At 36.3% G+C, this 21,846-nt stretch overlaps 3 protein-coding genes across 3 annotated transcripts; all 3 read left to right on the forward strand.

The window, feature by feature from the left end:
- Positions 1-387: 387 nt before the first annotated feature.
- On the forward strand, positions 388-3,835 carry LOC146734280 (arylsulfatase B-like). The gene is made up of 5 exons (XM_085508364.1): positions 388-722; positions 1,603-1,810; positions 2,227-2,479; positions 2,653-2,819; positions 3,152-3,835. Exons 1-5 carry the CDS (start codon positions 495-497, stop codon positions 3,454-3,456), a joined length of 1,161 nt encoding a protein of 386 aa, XP_085364490.1. The 5' UTR covers positions 388-494; the 3' UTR covers positions 3,457-3,835.
- Positions 3,836-8,213: 4,378 nt separating this feature from the next.
- LOC146734281 (arylsulfatase B-like) lies at positions 8,214-11,555 on the forward strand. Its single transcript, XM_085508544.1, has 5 exons — positions 8,214-8,441; positions 9,322-9,529; positions 9,947-10,199; positions 10,373-10,539; positions 10,872-11,555. Exons 1-5 carry the CDS (start codon positions 8,214-8,216, stop codon positions 11,174-11,176), a joined length of 1,161 nt encoding a protein of 386 aa, XP_085364670.1. The 3' UTR covers positions 11,177-11,555.
- A 2,284-nt stretch (positions 11,556-13,839) lies between these two features.
- Positions 13,840-19,262, forward strand: LOC102805724 (arylsulfatase B-like). Its single transcript, XM_006815666.3, has 6 exons — positions 13,840-13,867; positions 15,988-16,151; positions 17,032-17,239; positions 17,656-17,908; positions 18,082-18,248; positions 18,579-19,262. Exons 1-6 carry the CDS (start codon positions 13,855-13,857, stop codon positions 18,881-18,883), a joined length of 1,110 nt encoding a protein of 369 aa, XP_006815729.2. The 5' UTR covers positions 13,840-13,854; the 3' UTR covers positions 18,884-19,262.
- The last annotated feature ends 2,584 nt before the right edge of the window (positions 19,263-21,846 follow it).

Genomic DNA, 21,846 nt, shown 5'->3' on the forward strand with positions numbered 1-21,846 from the left:
GACTAGTGAATCGACCATGGGGGCTGTGGGCGGGTCTTACGCACGGATCAGACTGCGTGTGTGAGTTTCCATAGTAATGTACTGAAATCCTGGAAACGACCAATCAGTTATGACGCAGAATTGTGTGTCGTCTACGTATTTACGTAGCGATTCACCAGGCTATTCTTGAGTTCAATGGGGAGGGGCACTCTGAATAGCTGGATCCAAGGCTAGTGGCACGTGTGTGCGAGAAGCATTTTAAGTACAAAATACAGTCACGTAATGCTATTTGAATGCGTGCATGACAAGGGTTCCTACAGTCGACACGTTCACTATGTGTTGTCCTCCGCTGTAGTCTGACTTCGTACACATCCCCTACAGCGATTGATGCACAAATGCACATGTAATTGAAGTCACTAACTGAAACTATCACAACTCTCCATTATCATTTGAAGTAGGATCTCAAAGTACACATTAACACACTTATTTGCAATCCGTCAATATCGCGATATGAAATGTATACACATAAAACGCCTTTGAAGTCGTATTTACCAGTAAGATCTCGTACATTATACAAAGGTATAATTGGAGGGGAAACTGACCACTATACTTACGAGAATAACGAGTGGTGGCAATTATACAGAGATGATAAAAGTATTGCACACGAATATGTTGGGGAATATTCTACCGATTTATATGCTAAGGAGGCAAGAACAATCATAGCAAATCACAATGCCGACAAGGTAAGGTCATATTATATCATCGACACTCTTGACTCAATAGCAATATTATTTTGAGTAATATATGGCATCCCCGCGTTCCATGCAAGAAAATATACGAACTGATCATTTTTGGAATTTTGCGATTAGTTCGGGTACAAATGATCATCATCTAGTCTCGTCGAGTTCTAACAATGTCACTATATATTTTGACATGATATGCTGTAAATCTGTCTGCAACCATATTCAAGAATAACAGATCCCATATCAGTTAAACGTTGTATTTGGTGTGTCTTTCATTCAAACATAAAATGAGCATTATAATGTTGTTCATGATTCACTATAATATGACCGCTGGTTGTCATTACGTATTATCAGAGGTACACTACGGTGACATGGTACCAAGATCCCGTTTCAATCTCGCTCTCGCATAAGCGTTCCAACTCAGTAAAATTTGAATGCGCATGCCCGAGGTAACTAGGATACTGGGATGTCCAGGTGGATCAAATAGCTGCTCACGATACTACGGATTACGATAACTATATTTTCTGTACATTTTCGATGTATTACATTTTTTCACTATGAATGTAGTAATATATATTTTATTGTTTTATTACAAACCGCCTATGTCATGTCAAAAGGTCATAGCCTCAGTCTCGTTAGCTACGAGATGAGACTTGAATGGGATCTTGGCATGATGTCACCATACAGTTATATGCGCGTTGCAAACCCCAAGTAATGTACCTCTGGTATTATTTATTGTTTCAATGACAATTTCCAGTGAAGTATGTCATTACAAAATATGACACACATTATTAAATATTATATTACGACGTCTCAGTCATACTTCAAACGCCATGATCTATGAATTACATAACCTGTTTTACCCTCTTGTATATTTCAGCCAATGTTTATGTACTTGGCATTTCAAGCTGCCCATGTGCCTCTACAGGCACCCGACAGTTACATAGACATGTATTCCCATATAACAGATCCAGATAGACGTGTGTATGCTGCCATGGTTACATGTATGGACGATGCTATAGGCAGCGTAGTTGAACAATTAAAACAATATGGTCTATGGAACAATACTGTTTTGGTCGTATCAACAGGTGAGTACACGTGAATGACAATAATTTACCACATATAGAAAGCACAACATATATTAAGGTTAATTCTGAAAACAAAAATATTTACTTAGAAGTGTATTCAATTGATAGCAACATATCCCAAAACAAGTCCCCAAACACTAATATTTTCTTATAAAGCAACACATGTTATGCTACGATAAATAACAGTATGTGAAGATTAATTTACTGAATATCTGTGTTACAAAGGCACACGTAAAGGTCGAATGAAATTCTTCGTGTGGATAATTTTTGCTTCTAATTTCACTGCCAGCAAGTTTTTGTTTTACCGATTATCTCTATTTATATTGTTAACTTGCTAAGTTAAGTTTTTAAGGAAGTATATTTCGCCACAAACTAATATAGGACTGCTACTTAAGCCAACTCTGTAATTGATTTAGACAATGGCGGTCCCCATGCAAGTGGTAACAACTGGCCTCTCAAAGGCGCCAAAGCAACACTGTGGGAAGGAGGTGTAAGAGGTGTGGGGTTTGTTACGAGTCCACTACTGGACTATCGTGTCAGAGGGTCATCAAATCATCAACTTATTCACGTTACCGACTGGCTTCCTACATTTGTAAGTTTGGCTGGTGGTGATAGTAATGAAATTAAGTCAATGGATTTGTACGGTGTGGACCAATGGAATACTATAAGGTAATTTAAACGTTTTGTTCAATGTCCCCCTGACCTAGATTGTTTAAGAAATAGCTACTTGTGAAAATACTTTTCTCGAATGCTGAATTTCCACAGCAAAAACATTATAAGAGCACTGTACTACTGATGTGTATAATGTATAACGCCTAATATTTTATTTACATTTGTAAAAGCAAAAACCAACCATCTATGCGGGACGATGTACTCATAAACTTGGTTCCAGAATCATTGATGAACAAGGCAAAAACAAAAGATCGTTGGACGGAAAACGAGTATTTCGATGTGGGAATAAAGGCAGCAGTTCGTGTTGGTGATTGGAAGTTATTAACAGGGCACCAAGGTAAATACTGTGTAAATATCTTGTTTCAGTATCAGCCCTGATACTAAATTATAGATCAGTCATGAAATCTAAAACTAAATTAGTGAATAACGCGTTGCAATGCTCATAAAATACGATTTTATTTAAATGCATATTAATATTTGCATATTATAAATTTACATCAGATTACATTAATTAATTAATTGCTTACATTGCTAGCATTTTGAATATGGTTTCTATGGTTACACTAGTCTTTGTCTTTATTTGTTGAAAGGTATACTACATTGTATGCGTTAGAGGTTACTGTTTAATCCTTAATTTAACTTAAATGTCCTACCCTGTTTAAACATCAGGTCCAGCAATTTGGTTTGCTGCTCCAGAAAGTGATCACGATACAGTTTACGAAAGCGATAATCGAATTGTACGTCTTTACAACTTAGCTGAAGATCCAACTGAATCGAATAATCTGGCCGACTCGAGGACAGACAAAGTACTGCAGTGCCTGAAGAAATTAGGGGAATACCTACCAACAGTGTTACCAGTACTGAACGAGCCTTCAATCAATCAAGATGAAGCAGAGCTCCTCATGCCCAACCACATACTGGCGCCATGGGATCTAGCGGCGTATAAAAAAATTGCCCTTTTAAAACTGGGCTGATTTGACACAAGACACGTGAATCTTGAACATTATTATGTCGATTGTTATTGTTAGTGTATTATTTCAAGCGTAATAGGCAATCATCATACATTCGACATCGCTATATTGTTATTATACTAATGATTCTTACTACCATATACGTAGACACGTTATTATCTAGTTGTGACGTCACATAGAGGTGGTGGTATGGATTCAAACACGTGTGTGATATCAGTGATCTGCCACTGGACTAATAACGTTTAGGGCGACATACAAGTTCTTGTTTTGATGCAAATGTATGCATGTATGCAAGAATACACTAATCATTGTAACGATGTTAGCAGATGTTCCTATAGTGATGTTATTATAAATAAAAAGAAACATAGAGAAAATCATAAAACCAATAGTTTTTGTCACAATTTACACTCTGATAAACATATTATCGATTGGCTATAGTTTGTTTGATAATTCAGAAAATAGTTTTCTTTCATCGACTTTCATTTGCGATACTGCATGACCTCAGCGTTTTGTGTCATGAAATATACTAACACCTAGGACCGATATTGACAGTCCCATGGATCGATAAATGGAACTTTTCCTTAATTTGGTTAATGATAATGAGTGTATTCCCCATGTTTAACGGAAAGATACTAATTCTCTGTTATGAGAATAACACATTTCTCGTATCTCATAGACGATGAGATGATGAAGTGATATATGTAACGAGCTTGACAGCGATTGAGCTAGTATATATAGAAATATAGAAATATGCGCAATAATTAAAACTTTCCCTGTTAAGATGTGTAAGGTCGAAGTATAAGGTCAAATGCCTTCCAAGTATGCTAAACAGATGAAAAATGAGGCAGAATGTAAAGCATATTTTGTCAATGAGTATTCTTACACTATCTAACTGTACATGTACTGAAAAACCTGGTTATGTGAATATTTTGTACGCGGAGCTACTCGTAATTCATGTTAATTCATAAACATAATCTTTATAGTTTCTATGGTTTAAACTTACCTAACTCATCATCACGCACAGATCTGAGGAGCACTAATCTTATTTTTGGATGAGCATATATGCACAATTGCAACAGTATTAACCCAACAACTAAAAGGTTATTTAGTTAGTTAAGCTGTCAAATAGATTTATACTCATCGAATAATTTAGTATAGCGCCATCCACCATCCAGTGATGTGGTGTAATTTTAGTTTGTTTATGTAGATTACTGAGGGCACCATATTGCTAAAATCCACTAATGAAGCTGAACATTTAGTTACTAGTATAAGTGTTAACGCCTAGATTCGTCTATTAGGTCGCTAATAAAAAGAAATTCGTTTTTCGTGAATTTGTTTGCGCCGCACATATGAGAAAGTATAAATAACGACGATGTCACATTGACATGGATAAATTAACACTGTCCCCGATACAAAGTTTATGTAATCTGGGTTAGATGTTAATTATTATATAATCAATTTATTATAGACAGTAGTATACGTGCTGCGTCTCCATTAATTATTGTACCTTCACGTATTTCTATCATCATTTCTATCAATAGTATGTGATGCCTGTAAAATAAAATGAGATGAACCGTCAATTTGAACTGAAATTATTGGCATATTCGTTGTGTAAAAATGATAATTATTTGTAATGTGTTAAAGAGTTTGTAAAGTATAATTGTCTGAGTGGCAAATTATTTTAGTAGTGCTTTACACCAGTGCGAGTACAAAAGCATCTGGACCTTTGAACAGAATTACAGTTCGAGAATATAGCAAAAGAAAACACAGCAAAGTTAGCATTTCAACTATTTTCTGCATTATACATGTGAAAATTAATATGACTTGCATTGCATTGGACTATTATAGATCGTGACATCTGTTCATTTATATTGTTTTCAAAATTAATACGCCACAGTGCAAATAGTATATGCGATATATGCGATGGTACTTCAACGCATATAAGTCTACTTTTGTGTATCAATTTACAGTCAGTTGGCGTACAAGTGGTGGAAAAATAAATGCGATTAATTCAACAACATTCACTATATGGGACAGCCATCTAGAATGCGGCTTGAAACTAAACAAAGAAATTAAACAAAGCCTGAAATCCGGACATTTGAAGTATTCTCAAGTATGATATCGTGAATCGCTATTTAACTACGTAGTTTGCACAGAATTCCGTGTCCTCACTAATTGGTTGTCTTCATGACTTCAGTACATTACCATGGGAGCTCGCATTCACAGACTGCCACATACGTAATAACACGCCCATAACACTCCAAACCGATTTACTAGGCAGCGCAACATCTACTATTCGTAGATTGTTTTCAAAATATTACGGTATCTAGTCGAAGAAGTGGCGACGCGAACGTACTCATGGTGATGCACATGGTACCCTTGTTGTTCGAGTCAGTACCTTACTGTTGTGTGAAGGATTTTAGTTTAATATATCTTTGAATGAATACATTTAGAACCGCAATTGTAGCCCATCCAATATGTCAATAAACGAAAATAGACCGTAAACATCAGTAATTATTAGCATCAGTCTCGTTGGTTCCACGGTCAGGTCGCAGTAATGTGATCACGCCCCGCACGATGTGGAACGTTCCAAAACTCGGATTCACAGAACACAATCTCATCGATGCTAAAAGAGTAGCAATTTATACACTTCATTCTTTTTGTCAATCTACAGTCAGCATTTCAGTGTTCATGCGATGCACTGGTGAGATTTTCTTTCAATTGTGTATTGTCTAACTTCATAGATAATGATATGATGATATAATGATGATGATATTAATTGTGATCTTGGTTTTAAATTGGGGTTGGTGAATGACTTGAAGACCTGAAATTCGAATCCGAGCCAGAGATTAGAAAATGTGCCTTTCGACAAGTCCGAGTTCGAAAAGGACACCTTCATGTGCGCCGCTTGCAAGTAAATGTTTCCCCCGCATGTCCAAAAGATATGAATTACAAATACACTACCTCAAATAACAGCCATCATTCAACGTTACTTATGGTGATGAATTAGGTCACAACTAGCATACAAGTATTCAAGTAAGATGACTCAATGCCAATTTTAGAAGACTGCTTAATGCTCCAATGAAGGAACTTGCATGGGACAAGTAAAGAGCAAATCTAATACTGCCTCAACAATAGTTAACCATATGGGAAAGTAGTGTTTTACTTTTAATACGGCAGATGTAAAAAAACAGTAATGAGTGTGAGGTACCAAGCTACCAAAGTCAAGGTACGAGTCAAAAATCGTAGGCACATTGAAAAAAAAAATGGTCACATGTGTTATATACCGAACTCCTATTTGTCAGTTGGAGACGTGTAATAACTCTTCTATTATGAAGAATAGGTTGAAAGCCTCTCACACCCGAACGTTTCCAAAAAAGTGAGCTTCTGTTCATGAGCTAGACGCTTTGACGCTGCAAGTACCAGTCTGAGTAACTGGAACTGTGGCTGACCCAAGTACTTTTGCCTACCCTCTGTGCCTATCGTCTTTGGTCTTATTGCCAGCACCCACAAAAAACGACGAAATACTAACTTTAGCGCACGTACATCACAATCGTTTCCACGGTTATCATCCAACATAAAACGGTCAAATAGTATCCTGAACAGTTCGATGTGCGTTACTTAACGTCACTACACAAAACAAATTTGCAAACGTCTCATTTGCATATCGAATATGTTCGAACTACAAATCCTTGTCGGTTAGCACAGATACATTCAAGTCATCCAGTTACTTTAATCAGTTTAATAAAACGTTTTACGTCCTAAATCTTAATAAAATGTTTGCTTAATTAGATTAATATATGCAAGATTTGCGTTAGATTTAAATAACTTTATAAACTGAATAATTCTTGGTGTTCTGTTGTTAAGCGCAGAGAATCGAATTCGAAAAAAGTATAAACATATTTACCAGAAAAGAAGATAAACGGAGGTATTAGTAAATTAGTCATCAATGTTTCTTTCCCCTTGGCCAGCTATATATGTAAGTGGAAGTTTGTTTGCAGAGTTTAATAAAATAGCACGAAGTCTGCGCAAAAAAAATATTCGTATTTACAGAAATCGGGAATATTTCGGTTGTCACATACCTTTTCCCCCTACTTTTTGTCGGGGGTTTTCAGGCGAAACAACTGAAAAAAATGACTGTGTAGAAAAGTAATTGACAACAACAGTCTGCCCTTTGCAGAGAGGTACTGGCCTATGTGAAGAAGAATAGCAAAATTAGCTCGCTCGGCTAGATGTCCTAAGACCAAGAATAATCTACAACTGGTAGACTAGTGAATCGACCATGGGGGCTGTGGGCGGGTCTTACGCACGGATCAGACTGCGTGTGTGAGTTTCCATAGTAATGTACTGAAATCCTGGAAACGACCAATCAGTTATGACGCAGAATTGTGTGTCGTCTACGTATTTACGTAGCGATTCACCAGGCTATTCTTGAGTTCAATGGGGAGGGGCACTCTGAATAGCTGGATCCAAGGCTAGTGGCACGTGTGTGCGAGAAGCATTTTAAGTACAAAATACAGTCACGTAATGCTATTTGAATGCGTGCATGACAAGGGTTCCTACAGTCGACACGTTCACTATATGTTGTCCTCCGCTGTAGTCTGACTTCGTACACAACCCCTACAGCGATTGATGCACAAATGCACATGTAATTGAAGTCACTAACTGAAACTATCACAACTCTCCATTATCATTTGAAGTAGGATCTCAAAGTACACATTAACACACTTATTTGCAATCCGTCAATATCGCGATATGAAATGTATACACATAAAACGCCTTTGAAGTCGTATTTACCAATAAGATCTCGTACATTATACAAAGGTATAATTGGAGGGGAAACTGACCACTATACTTACGAGAATAACGAGTGGTGGCAATTATACAGAGATGATAAAAGTATTGCACACGAATATGTTGGGGAATATTCTACCAATTTATATTCTAAGGAGGCAAGAACAATCATAGCAAATCACAATGCCGACAAGGTAAGGTCATATTATATCATCGACACTCTTGACTCAATAGCAATATTATTTTGAGTAATATATGGCATCCCCGCGTTCCATGCAAGAAAATATACGAACTGATCATTTTTGGAATTTTGCGATTAGTTCGGGTACAAATGATCATCATCTAGTCTCGTCGAGTTCTAACAATGTCACTATATATTTTGACATGATATGCTGTAAATCTGTCTGCAACCATATTCAAGAATAACAGATCCCATATCAGTTAAACGTTGTATTTGGTGTGTCTTTCATTCAAACATAAAATGAGCATTATAATGTTGTTCATGATTCACTATAATATGACCGCTGGTTGTCATTACGTATTATCAGAGGTACACTACGGTGACATGGTACCAAGATCCCGTTTCAATCTCGCTCTCGCATAAGCGTTCCAACTCAGTAAAATTTGAATGCGCATGCCCGAGGTAACTAGGATACTGGGATGTCCATGTGGATCAAATAGCTGCTCACGATACTACGGATTACGATAACTATATTTTCTGTACATTTTCGATGTATTACATTTTTTCACTATGAATGTAGTAATATATATTTTATTGTTTTATTACAAACCGCCTATGTCATGTCAAAAGGTCATAGCCTCAGTCTCGTTAGCTACGAGATGAGACTTGAATGGGATCTTGGCATGATGTCACCATACAGTTATATGCGCGTTGCAAACCCCAAGTAATGTACCTCTGGTATTATTTATTGTTTCAATGACAATTTCCAGTGAAGTATGTCATTACAAAATATGACACACATTATTAAATATTATATTACGACGTCTCAGTCATACTTCAAACGCCATGATTTATGAATTACATAACCTGTTTTACCCTCTTGTATATTTCAGCCAATGTTTATGTACTTGGCATTTCAAGCTGCCCATGTGCCTCTACAGGCACCCGACAGTTACATAGACATGTATTCTCATATAACAGATCCAGATAGACGTGTGTATGCTGCCATGGTTACATGTATGGACGATGCTATAGGCAGCGTAGTTGAACAATTAAAACAATCTGGTCTATGGAACAATACTGTTTTGGTCGTATCAACAGGTGAGTACACGTGAATGACAATAATTTAACACATATAGAAAGCACAACATATATTAAGGTTAATTCTGAAAACAAAAAATATTTACTTAGAAGTGTATTCAATTGATAGCAACATATCCCAAAACAAGTCCCCAAACACTAATATTTTCTTATAAAGCAACACATTTTATGCTAAGATAAATAACAGTATGTGAAGATTAATTTACTGAATATCTGTGTTACAAAGACACACGTAAAGGTCGAATGAAATTCTTCGTGTGGATAATTTTTGCTTCTAATTTCACTGCCAGCAAGTTTTTGTTTTACCGATTATCTCTATTTATATTGTTAACTTGCTAAGTTAAGTATTTAAGGAAGTATATTTCGCCACATACTAATATAGGACTGCTACTTAAGCCAACTCTGTAATTGATTTAGACAATGGCGGTCCCCATGCAAGTGGTAACAACTGGCCTCTCAAAGGCGCCAAAGCAACACTGTGGGAAGGAGGTGTAAGAGGTGTGGGGTTTGTTACGAGTCCACTACTGGACAATCGTGTCAGAGGGTCATCAAATCATCAACTTATTCACGTTACCGACTGGCTTCCTACATTTGTAAGTTTGGCTGGTGGTGATAGTAATGAAATTAAATCAATGGATTTGTACGGTGTGGACCAATGGAATACTATAAGGTAATTTAAACGTTTTGTTCAATGTCCCCCTGACCTAGATTGTTTGAGAAATAGCTACTTGTGAAAATACTTTTCTCGAATGCTGAATTTCCACAGCAAAAACATTATAAGAGCACTGTACTACTGATGTGTATAATGTATAACGCCTAATATTTTATTTACATTTGTAAAAGCAAAAACCAACCATCTATGCGGGACGATGTACTCATAAACTTGGTTCCAGAATCATTGATGAACAAGGCAAAAACAAAAGATCGTTGGACGGAAAACGAGTATTTCGATGTGGGAATAAAGGCAGCAGTTCGTGTTGGTGATTGGAAGTTATTAACAGGGCACCAAGGTAAATACTGTGTAAATATCTTGTTTCAGTATCAGCCCTGATACTAAATTATAGATCAGTCATGAAATCTAAAACTAAATTAGTGAATAACGCGTTGCAATGCTCATAAAATACGATTTTATTTAAATGCATATTAATATTTGCATATTATAAATTTACATCAGATTACATTAATTAATTAATTGCTTACATTGCTAGCATTTTGAATATGGTTTCTATGGTTACACTAGTCTTTGTCTTTATTTGTTGAAAGGTATACTACATTGTATGCGTTAGAGGTTACTGTTTAATCCTTAATTTAACTTAAATGTCCTACCCTGTTTAAACATCAGGTCCAGCAATTTGGTTTGCTGCTCCAGAAAGTGATCACGATACAGTTTACGAAAGCGATAATCGAATTGTACGTCTTTACAACTTAGCTGAAGATCCAACTGAATCGAATAATCTGGCCGACTCGAGGACAGACAAAGTACTGCAGTGCCTGAAGAAATTAGGGGAATACCTACCAACAGTGTTACCAGTACTGAACGAGCCTTCAATCAATCAAGATGAAGCAGAGCTCCTCATGCCCAACCACATACTGGCGCCATGGGATCTAGCGGCGTATAAAAAAATTGCCCTTTTAAAACTGGGCTGATTTGACACAAGACACGTGAATCTTGAACATTATTATGTCGATTGTTATTGTTAGTGTATTATTTCAAGCGTAATAGGCAATCATCATACATTCGACATCGCTATATTGTTATTATACTAATGATTCTTACTACCATATACGTAGACACGTTATTACCTAGTTGTGACGTCACATAGAGGTGGTGGTATGGATTCAAACACGTGTGTGATATCAGTGATCTGCCACTGGACTAATAACGTTTAGGGCGACATACAAGTTCTTGTTTTGATGCAAATGTATGCATGTATGCAAGAATACACTAATCATTGTAACGATGTTAGCAGATGTTCCTATAGTGATGTTATTATAAATAAAAAGAAACATAGAGAAAATCATAAAACCAATAGTTTTTGTCACAATTTACACTCTGATAAACATATTATCGATTGGCTATAGTTTGTTTGATAATTCAGAAAATAGTTTTCTTTCATCGACTTTCATTTGCGATACTGCATGACCTCAGCGTTTTGTGTTATGAAATATACTAACACCTAGGACCGATATTGACAGTCCCATGGATCGATAAATGGAACTTTTCCTTAATTTGGTTAATGATAATGAGTGTATTCCCCATGTTTAATGGAAAGATACTAATTCTCTGTTATGAGAATAACACATTTCTCGTATCTCATAGACGATGAGATGATGAAGTGATATATGTAACGAGCTTGACAGCGATTGAGCTAGTATATATAGAAATATAGAAATATGCGCAATAATTAAAACTTTCCCTGTTAAGATGTGTAAGGTCGAAGTATAAGGTCAAATGCCTTCCAAGTATGCTAAACAGATGAAAAATGAGGCAGAATGTAAAGCATATTTTGTCAATGAGTATTCTTACACTATCTAACTGTACATGTACTGAAAAAACCTGGTTATGTGAATATTTTGTACGCGGAGCTACTCGTAATTCATGTTAATTCATAAACATAATCTTTATAGTTTCTATGGTTTAAACTTACCTAACTCATCATCACGCACAGATCTGAGGAGCACTAATCTTATTTTTGGATGAGCATATATGCACAATTGCAACAGTATTAACCCAACAACTAAAAGGTTATTTAGTTAGTTAAGCTGTCAAATAGATTTATACTCATCGAATAATTTAGTATAGCGCCATCCACCATCCAGTGATGTGGTGTAATTTTAGTTTGTTTATGTAGATTACTGAGGGCACCATATTGCTAAAATCCACTAATGAAGCTGAACATTTAGTTACTAGTATAAGTGTTAACGCCCAGATTCGTCTATTAGGTCGCTAATAAAAAGAAATTCGTTTTTCGTGAATTTGTTTGCGCCGCACATATGAGAAAGTATAAATAACGACGATGTCACATTGACATGGATAAATTAACACTGTCCCCGATACAAAGTTTATGTAATCTGGGTTAGATGTTAATTATTATATAATCAATTTATTATAGACAGTAGTATACGTGCTGCGTCTCCATTAATTATTGTACCTTCACGTATTTCTATCATCATTTCTATCAATAGTATGTGATGCCTGTAAAATAAAATGAGATGAACCGTCAATTTGAACTGAAATTATTGGCATATTCGTTGTGTAAAAATGATAATTATTTGTAATGTGTTAAAGAGTTTGTAGAGTATAATTGTCTGAGTGGCAAATTATTTTAGTAGTGCTTGACACCAGTGCGAGTACAAAAGCATCTGGACCTTTGAACAGAATTACAGTTCGAGAATATAGCAAAAGAAAACACAGCAAAGTTAGCATTTCAACTATTTTCTGCATTATACATGTGAAAATTAATATGACTTGCATTGCATTGGACTATTATAGATCGTGACATCTGTTCATTTATATTGTTTTCAAAATTAATACGCCACAGTGCAAATAGTATATGCGATATATGCGATGGTACTTCAACGCATATAAGTCTACTTTTGTGTATCAATTTACAGTCAGTTGGCGTACAAGTGGTGAAAAAATAAATGCGATTAATTCAACAACATTCACTATATGGGACAGCCATCTAGAATGCGGCTTGAAACTAAACAAAGAAATTAAACAAAGCCTGAAATCCGGACATTTGAAGTATTCTCAAGTATGATATCGTGAATCGCTATTTAACTACGTAGTTTGCACAGAATTCCGTGTCCTCACTAATTGGTTAGGGTTACATTACCATGGGAGCTCGCATTCACAGACTGCCACATACGTAATAACACGCCCATAACACTCCAAACCGATTTACTAGGCAGCGCAACATCTACTATTCGTAGATTGTTTTCAAAATATTACGGTATCTAGTCGAAGAAGTGGCGACGCGAACGTACTCATGGTGATGCACATGGTACCCTTGTTGTTCGAGTCAGTACCTTACTGTTGTGTGAAGGATTTTAGTTTAATATATCTTTGAATGAATACATTTAGAACCGCAATTGTAGCCCATCCAATATGTCAATAAACGAAAATAGACCGTAAACATCAGTAATTATTAGCATCAGTCTCGTTGGTTCCACGGTCAGGTCGCAGTAATGTGATCACGCCCCGCACGATGTGGAACGTTCCAAAACTCGGATTCACAGAACACAATCTCATCGATGCTAAAAGAGTAGCAATTTATACACTTCATTCTTTTTGTCAATCCACAGTCAGCATTTCAGTGTTCATGCGATGCACTGGTGAGATTTTCTTTCAATTGTGTATTGTCTAACTTCATAGATAATGATATGATGATATAATGATGATGATATTAATTGTGATCTTGGTTTTAAATTGGGGTTGGTGAATGACTTGAAGACCTGAAATTGGAATCCGAGCCAGAGATTAGAAAATGTGCCTTTCGACAAGTCCGAGTTCGAAAAGGACACCTTCATGTGCGCCGCTTGCAAGTAAATGTTTCCCCCGCATGTCCAAAAGATATGAATTACAAATACACTACCTCAAATAACAGCCATCATTCAACTTTACTTATGGTGATGAATTAGGTCACAACTAGCATACAAGTATTCAAGTAAGATGACTCAATGCCAATTTTAGAAGACTGCTTAATGCTCCAATGAAGGAACTTGCATGGGACAAGTAAAGAGCAAATCTAATACTGCCTCAACAATAGTTAACCATATGGGAAAGTAGTGTTTTACTTTTAATACGGCAGATGTAAAAAAACAGTAATGAGTGTGAGGTACCAAGCTACCAAAGTCAAGGTACGAGTCAAAAATCGTAGGCACATTGAAAAAAAAATGGTCACATGTGTTATATACCGAACTCCTATTTGTCAGTTGGAGACGTGTAATAACTCTTCTATTATGAAGAATAGGTTGAAAGCCTCTCACACCCGAACGTTTCCAAAAAAGTGAGCTTCTGTTCATGAGCTAGACGCTTTGACGCTGCAAGTACCAGTCTGAGTAACTGGAACTGTGGCTGACCCAAGTACTTTTGCCTACCCTCTGTGCCTATCGTCTTTGGTCTTATTGCCAGCACCCACAAAAAACGACGAAATACTAACTTTAGCGCACGTACATCACAATCGTTTCCACGGTTATCATCCAACATAAAACGGTCAAATAGTATCCTGAACAGTTCGATGTGCGTTACTTAACGTCACTACACAAAACAGATTTGCATACGACTCATTTGCATATCGAATATGTTCGAACTACAAATCCTTGTCGGTTAGCACAGATACATTCAAGTCATCCAGTTACTTTAATCAGTTTAATAAAACGTTTTACGTCCTAAATCTTAATAAAATGTTTGCTTAATTAGATTAATATATGCAAGATTTGCGTTAGATTTAAATAACTTTATAAACTGAATAATTCTTGGTGTTCTGTTGTTAAGCGCAGAGAATCGAATTCGAAAAAAGTATAAACATATTTACCAGAAAAGAAGATAAACGGAGGTATTAGTAAATTAGTCATCAATGTTTCTTTCCCCTTGGCCAGCTATATATGTAAGTGGAAGTTTGTTTGCAGAGTTTAATAAAATAGCACGAAGTCTGCGCAAAAAAAATATTCGTATTTACAGAAATCGGGAATATTTCGGTTGTCACATACCTTTTCCCCCTACTTTTTGTCGGGGGTTTTCAGGCGAAACAACTGAAAAAAAATGACTGTGTAGAAAAGTAATTGACAACAACAGTCTGCCCTTTGCAGAGAAGTACTGGCCTATGTGAAGAAGAATAGCAAAATTAGCTCGCTCGGCTAGATGTCCTAAGACCAAGAATAATCTACAACTGGTAGACTAGTGAATCGACCATGGGGGCTGTGGGCGGGTCTTACGCACGGATCAGACTGCGTGTGTGAGTTTCCATAGTAATGTACTGAAATCCTGGAAACGACCAATCAGTTATGACGCAGAATTGTGTGTCGTCTACGTATTTACGTAGCGATTCACCAGGCTATTCTTGAGTTCAATGGGGAGGGGCACTCTGAATAGCTGGATCCAAGGCTAGTGGCACGTGTGTGCGAGAAGCATTTTAAGTACAAAATACAGTCACGTAATGCTATTTGAATGCGTGCATGACAAGGGTTCCTACAGTCGACACGTTCACTATATGTTGTCCTCCGCTGTAGTCTGACTTCGTACACAACCCCTACAGCGATTGATGCACAAATGCACATGTAATTGAAGTCACTAACTGAAACTATCACAACTCTCCATTATCATTTGAAGTAGGATCTCAAAGTACACATTAACACACTTATTTGCAATCCGTCAATATCGCGATATGAAATGTATACACATAAAACGCCTTTGAAGTCGTATTTACCAATAAGATCTCGTACATTATACAAAGGTATAATTGGAGGGGAAACTGACCACTATACTTACGAGAATAACGAGTGGTGGCAATTATACAGAGATGATAAAAGTATTGCACACGAATATGTTGGGGAATATTCTACCGATTTATATTCTAAGGAGGCAAGAACAATCATAGCAAATCACAATGCCGACAAGGTAAGGTCATATTATATCATCGACACTCTTGACTCAATAGCAATATTATTTTGAGTAATATATGGCATCCCCGCGTTCCATGCAAGAAAATATACGAACTGATCATTTTTGGAATTTTGCGATTAGTTCGGGTACAAATGATCATCATCTAGTCTCGTCGAGTTCTAACAATGTCACTTTATATTTTGACATGATACGCTGTAAATCTGTCTGCAACCATATTCAAGAATAACAGATCCCATATCAGTTAAACGTTGTATTTGGTGTGTCTTTCATTCAAACATAAAATGAGCATTATAATGTTGTTCATGATTCACTATAATATGACCGCTGGTTGTCATTACGTATTATCAGAGGAGCACTACGGTGACATGGTACCAAGATCCCGTTTCAATCTCGCTCTCGCATAAGCGTTCCAACTCAGTAAAATTTGAATGCGCATGCCCGAGGTAACTAGGATACTGGGATGTCCAGGTGGATCAAATAGCTGCTCACGATACTACGGATTACGATAACTATATTTTCTGTACATTTTCGATGTATTACATTTTTTCACTATGAATGTAGTAATATATATTTTATTGTTTTATTACAAACCGCCTATGTCATGTCAAAAGGTCATAGCCTCAGTCTCGTTAGCTACGAGATGAGACTTGAATGGGATCTTGGCATGATGTCACCATACAGTTATATGCGCGTTGCAAACCCCAAGTAATGTACCTCTGGTATTATTTATTGTTTCAATGACAATTTCCAGTGAAGTATGTCATTGCAAAATATGACACACATTATTAAATATTATATTACGACGTCTCAGTCATACTTCAAACGCCATGATCTATGAATTACATAACCTGTTTTACCCTCTTGTATATTTCAGCCAATGTTTATGTACTTGGCATTTCAAGCTGCCCATGTGCCTCTACAGGCACCCGACAGTTACATAGACATGTATTCCCATATAACAGATCCAGATAGACGTGTGTATGCTGCCATGGTTACATGTATGGACGATGCTATAGGCAGCGTAGTTGAACAATTAAAACAATCTGGTCTATGGAACAATACTGTTTTGGTCGTATCAACAGGTGAGTACACGTGAATGACAATAATTTACCACATATAGAAAGCACAACATATATTAAGGTTAATTCTGAAAACAAAAATATTTACTTAGAAGTGTATTCAATTGATAGCAACATATCCCAAAACAAGTCCCCAAACACTAATATTTTCTTATAAAGCAACACATGTTATGCTACGATAAATAACAGTATGTGAAGATTAATTTACTGAATATCTGTGTTACAAAGGCACACGTAAAGGTCGAATGAAATTCTTCGTGTGGATAATTTTTGCTTCTAATTTCACTGCCAGCAAGTTTTTGTTTTACCGATTATCTCTATTTATATTGTTAACTTGCTAAGTTAAGTTTTTAAGGAAGTATATTTCGCCACAAACTAATATAGGACTGCTACTTAAGCCAACTCTGTAATTGATTTAGACAATGGCGGTCCCCATGCAAGTGGTAACAACTGGCCTCTCAAAGGCGCCAAAGCAACACTGTGGGAAGGAGGTGTAAGAGGTGTGGGGTTTGTTACGAGTCCACTACTGGACTATCGTGTCAGAGGGTCATCAAATCATCAACTTATTCACGTTACCGACTGGCTTCCTACATTTGTAAGTTTGGCTGGTGGTGATAGTAATGAAATTAAATCAATGGATTTGTACGGTGTGGACCAATGGAATACTATAAGGTAATTTAAACGTTTTGTTCAATGTCCCCCTGACCTAGATTGTTTGAGAAATAGCTACTTGTGAAAATACTTTTCTCGAATGCTGAATTTCCACAGCAAAAACATTATAAGAGCACTGTACTACTGATATGTATAATGTGTAACGCCTAATATTTTATTTACATTTGTAAAAGCAAAAACCAACCATCTATGCGGGACGATGTACTCATAAACTTGGTTCCAGAATCATTGATGAACAAGGCAAAAACAAAAGATCGTTGGACGGAAAACGAGTATTTCGATGTGGGAATAAAGGCAGCAGTTCGTGTTGGTGATTGGAAGTTATTAACAGGGCACCAAGGTAAATACTGTGTAAATATCTTGTTTCAGTATCAGCCCTGATACTAAATTATAGATCAGTCATGAAATCTAAAACTAAATTAGTGAATAACGCGTTGCAATGCTCATAAAATACGATTTTATTTAAATGCATATTAATATTTGCATATTATAAATTTACATCAGATTACATTAATTAATTAATTGCTTACATTGTTAGCATTTTGAATATGGTTTCTATGGTTACACTAGTCTGTCTTTATTTGTTGAAAGGTATACTACATTGTATGCGTTAGAGGTTACTGTTTAATCCTTAATTTAACTTAAATGTCCTACCCTGTTTAAACATCAGGTCCAGCAATTTGGTTTGCTGCTCCAGAAAGTGATCACGATACAGTTTACGAAAGCGATAATCGAATTGTACGTCTTTACAACTTAGCTGAAGATCCAACTGAATCGAATAATCTGGCCGACTCGAGGACAGACAAAGTACTGCAGTGCCTGAAGAAATTAGGGGAATACCTACCAACAGTGTTACCAGTACTGAACGAGCCTTCAATCAATCAAGATGAAGCAGAGCTCCTCATGCCCAACCACATACTGGCGCCATGGGATCTAGCGGCGTATAAAAAAATTGCCCTTTTAAAACTGGGCTGATTTGACACAAGACACGTGAATCTTGAACATTATTATGTCGATTGTTATTGTTAGTGTATTATTTCAAGCGTAATAGGCAATCATCATACATTCGACATCGCTATATTGTTATTATACTAATGATTCTTACTACCATATACGTAGACACGCTATTACCTAGTTGTGACGTCACATAGAGGTGGTGGTATGGATTCAAACACGTGTGTGATATCAGTGATCTGCCACTGGACTAATAACGTTTAGGGCGACATACAAGTTCTTGTTTTGATGCAAATGTATGCATGTATGCAAGAATACACTAATCATTGTAACGATGTTAGCAGATGTTCCTATAGTGATGTTATTATAAATAAAAAGAAACATAGAGAAAATCATAAAACCAATAGTTTTTGTCACAATTTACACTCTGATAAACATATTATCGATTGGCTATAGTTTGTTTGATAATTCAGAAAATAGTTTTCTTTCATCGACTTTCATTTGCGATACTGCATGACCTCAGCGTTTTGTGTTATGAAATATACTAACACCTAGGACCGATATTGACAGTCCCATGGATCGATAAATGGAACTTTTCCTTAATTTGGTTAATGATAATGAGTGTATTCCCCATGTTTAATGGAAAGATACTAATTCTCTGTTATGAGAATAACACATTTCTCGTATCTCATAGACGATGAGATGATGAAGTGATATATGTAACGAGCTTGACAGCGATTGAGCTAGTATATATAGAAATATAGAAATATGCGCAATAATTAAAACTTTCCCTGTTAAGATGTGTAAGGTCGAAGTATAAGGTCAAATGCCTTCCAAGTATGCTAAACAGATGAAAAATGAGGCAGAATGTAAAGCATATTTTGTCAATGAGTATTCTTACACTATCTAACTGTACATGTACTGAAAAAACCTGGTTATGTGAATATTTTGTACGCGGAGCTACTCGTAATTCATGTTAATTCATAAACATAATCTTTATAGTTTCTATGGTTTAAACTTACCTAACTCATCATCACGCACAGATCTGAGGAGCACTAATCTTATTTTTGGATGAGCATATATGCACAATTGCAACAGTATTAACCCAACAACTAAAAGGTTATTTAGTTAGTTAAGCTGTCAAATAGATTTATACTCATCGAATAATTTAGTATAGCGCCATCCACCATCCAGTGATGTGGTGTAATTTTAGTTTGTTTATGTAGATTACTGAGGGCACCATATTGCTTAAATCCACTAATGAAGCTGAACATTTAGTTACTAGTATAAGTGTTAACGCCCAGATTCGTCTATTAGGTCGCTAATAAAAAGAAATTCGTTTTTCGTGAATTTGTTTGCGCCGCACATATGAGAAAGTATAAATAACGACGATGTCACATTGACATGGATAAATTAACACTGTCCCCGATACAAAGTTTATGTAATCTGGGTTAGATGTTAATTATTATATAATCAATTTATTATAGACAGTAGTATACGTGCTGCGTCTCCATTAATTATTGTACCTTCACGTATTTCTATCATCATTTCTATCAATAGTATGTGATGCCTGTAAAATAAAATGAGATGAACCGTCAATTTGAACTGAAATTATTGGCATATTCGTTGTGTAAAAATGATAATTATTTGTAATGTGTTAAAGAGTTTGTAGAGTATAATTGTCTGAGTGGCAAATTATTTTAGTAGTGCTTTACACCAGTGCGAGTACAAAAGCATCTGAACCTTTGAACAGAATTACAGTTCGAGAATATAGCAAAAGAAAACACAGCAAAGTTAGCATTTCAACTATTTTCTGCATTATACATGTGAAAATTAATATGACTTGCATTGCATTGGACTATTATAGATCGTGACATCTGTTCATTTATATTGTTTTCAAAATTAATACGCCACAGTGCAAATAGTATATGCGATATATGCGATGGTACTTCAACGCATATAAGTCTATTTTTGTGTATCAATTTACAGTCAGTTGGCGTACAAGTGGTGAAAAAATAAATGCGATTAATTCAACAACATTCACTATATGGGACAGCCATCTAAAATGCGGCTTGAAACTAAACAAAGAAATTAAACAAAGCCTGAAATCCGGACATTTGAAGTATTCTCAAGTATGATATCGTGAATCGCTATTTAACTACGTAGTTTGCACAGAATTCCGTGTCCTCACTAATTGGTTGTCTTCATGACTTCAGTACATTACCATGGGAGCTCGCATTCACAGACTGCCACATACGTAATAACACGCCCATAACACTCCAAACCGATTTACTAGGCAGCGCAACATCTACTATTCGTAGATTGTTTTCAAAATATTACGGTATCTAGTCGAAGAAGTGGCGACGCGAACGTACTCATGGTGATGCACATGGTACCCTTGTTGTTCGAGTCAGTACCTTACTGTTGTGTGAAGGATTTTAGTTTAATATATCTTTGAATGAATACATTTAGAACCGCAATTGTAGCCCATCCAATATGTCAATAAACGAAAATAGACCGTAAACATCAGTAATTATTAGCATCAGTCTCGTTGGTTCCACGGTCAGGTCGCAGTAATGTGATCACGCCCCGCACGATGTGGAACGTTCCAAAACTCGGATTCACAGAACACAATCTCATCGATGCTAAAAGAGTAGCAATTTATACACTTCATTCTTTTTGTCAATCTACAGTCAGCATTTCAGTGTTCATGCGATGCACTGGTGAGATTTTCTTTCAATTGTGTATTGTCTAACTTCATAGATAATGATATGATGATATAATGATGATGATATTAATTGTGATCTTGGTTTTAAATTGGGGTTGGTGAATGACTTGAAGACCTGAAATTCGAATCCGAGCCAGAGATTAGAAAATGTGCCTTTCGACAAGTCCGAGTTCGAAAAGGACACCTTCATGTGCGCCGCTTGCAAGTAAATGTTTCCCCCGCATGTCCAAAAGATATGAATTACAAATACACTACC

The sequence above is a fragment of the Saccoglossus kowalevskii genome, chromosome 15 (genome assembly GCF_978046115.1).
Source record: "Saccoglossus kowalevskii chromosome 15, keSacKowa6.1, whole genome shotgun sequence".
Lineage (NCBI taxonomy): Eukaryota > Metazoa > Hemichordata > Enteropneusta > Harrimaniidae > Saccoglossus > Saccoglossus kowalevskii.

Coding starts and splice junctions, on each gene's coding strand:
- LOC102805724 (XM_006815666.3), top strand. Junction 16,152..17,031: donor CAAATCACAATGCCGACAAG/GTAAGGTCATAT, acceptor TGTATATTTCAG/CCAATGTTTATGTACTTGGC. Junction 17,909..18,081: donor GACCAATGGAATACTATAAG/GTAATTTAAACG, acceptor CATTTGTAAAAG/CAAAAACCAACCATCTATGC.
- LOC146734281 (XM_085508544.1), top strand. CDS start 8,214: ATGTATACACATAAAACGCCTTTGAAGTCGTATTTACCAATAAGATCT. Junction 8,442..9,321: donor CAAATCACAATGCCGACAAG/GTAAGGTCATAT, acceptor TGTATATTTCAG/CCAATGTTTATGTACTTGGC. Junction 10,540..10,871: donor GTTATTAACAGGGCACCAAG/GTAAATACTGTG, acceptor TTTAAACATCAG/GTCCAGCAATTTGGTTTGCT.
- LOC146734280 (XM_085508364.1), top strand. CDS start 495: ATGTATACACATAAAACGCCTTTGAAGTCGTATTTACCAGTAAGATCT. Junction 723..1,602: donor CAAATCACAATGCCGACAAG/GTAAGGTCATAT, acceptor TGTATATTTCAG/CCAATGTTTATGTACTTGGC. Junction 2,820..3,151: donor GTTATTAACAGGGCACCAAG/GTAAATACTGTG, acceptor TTTAAACATCAG/GTCCAGCAATTTGGTTTGCT.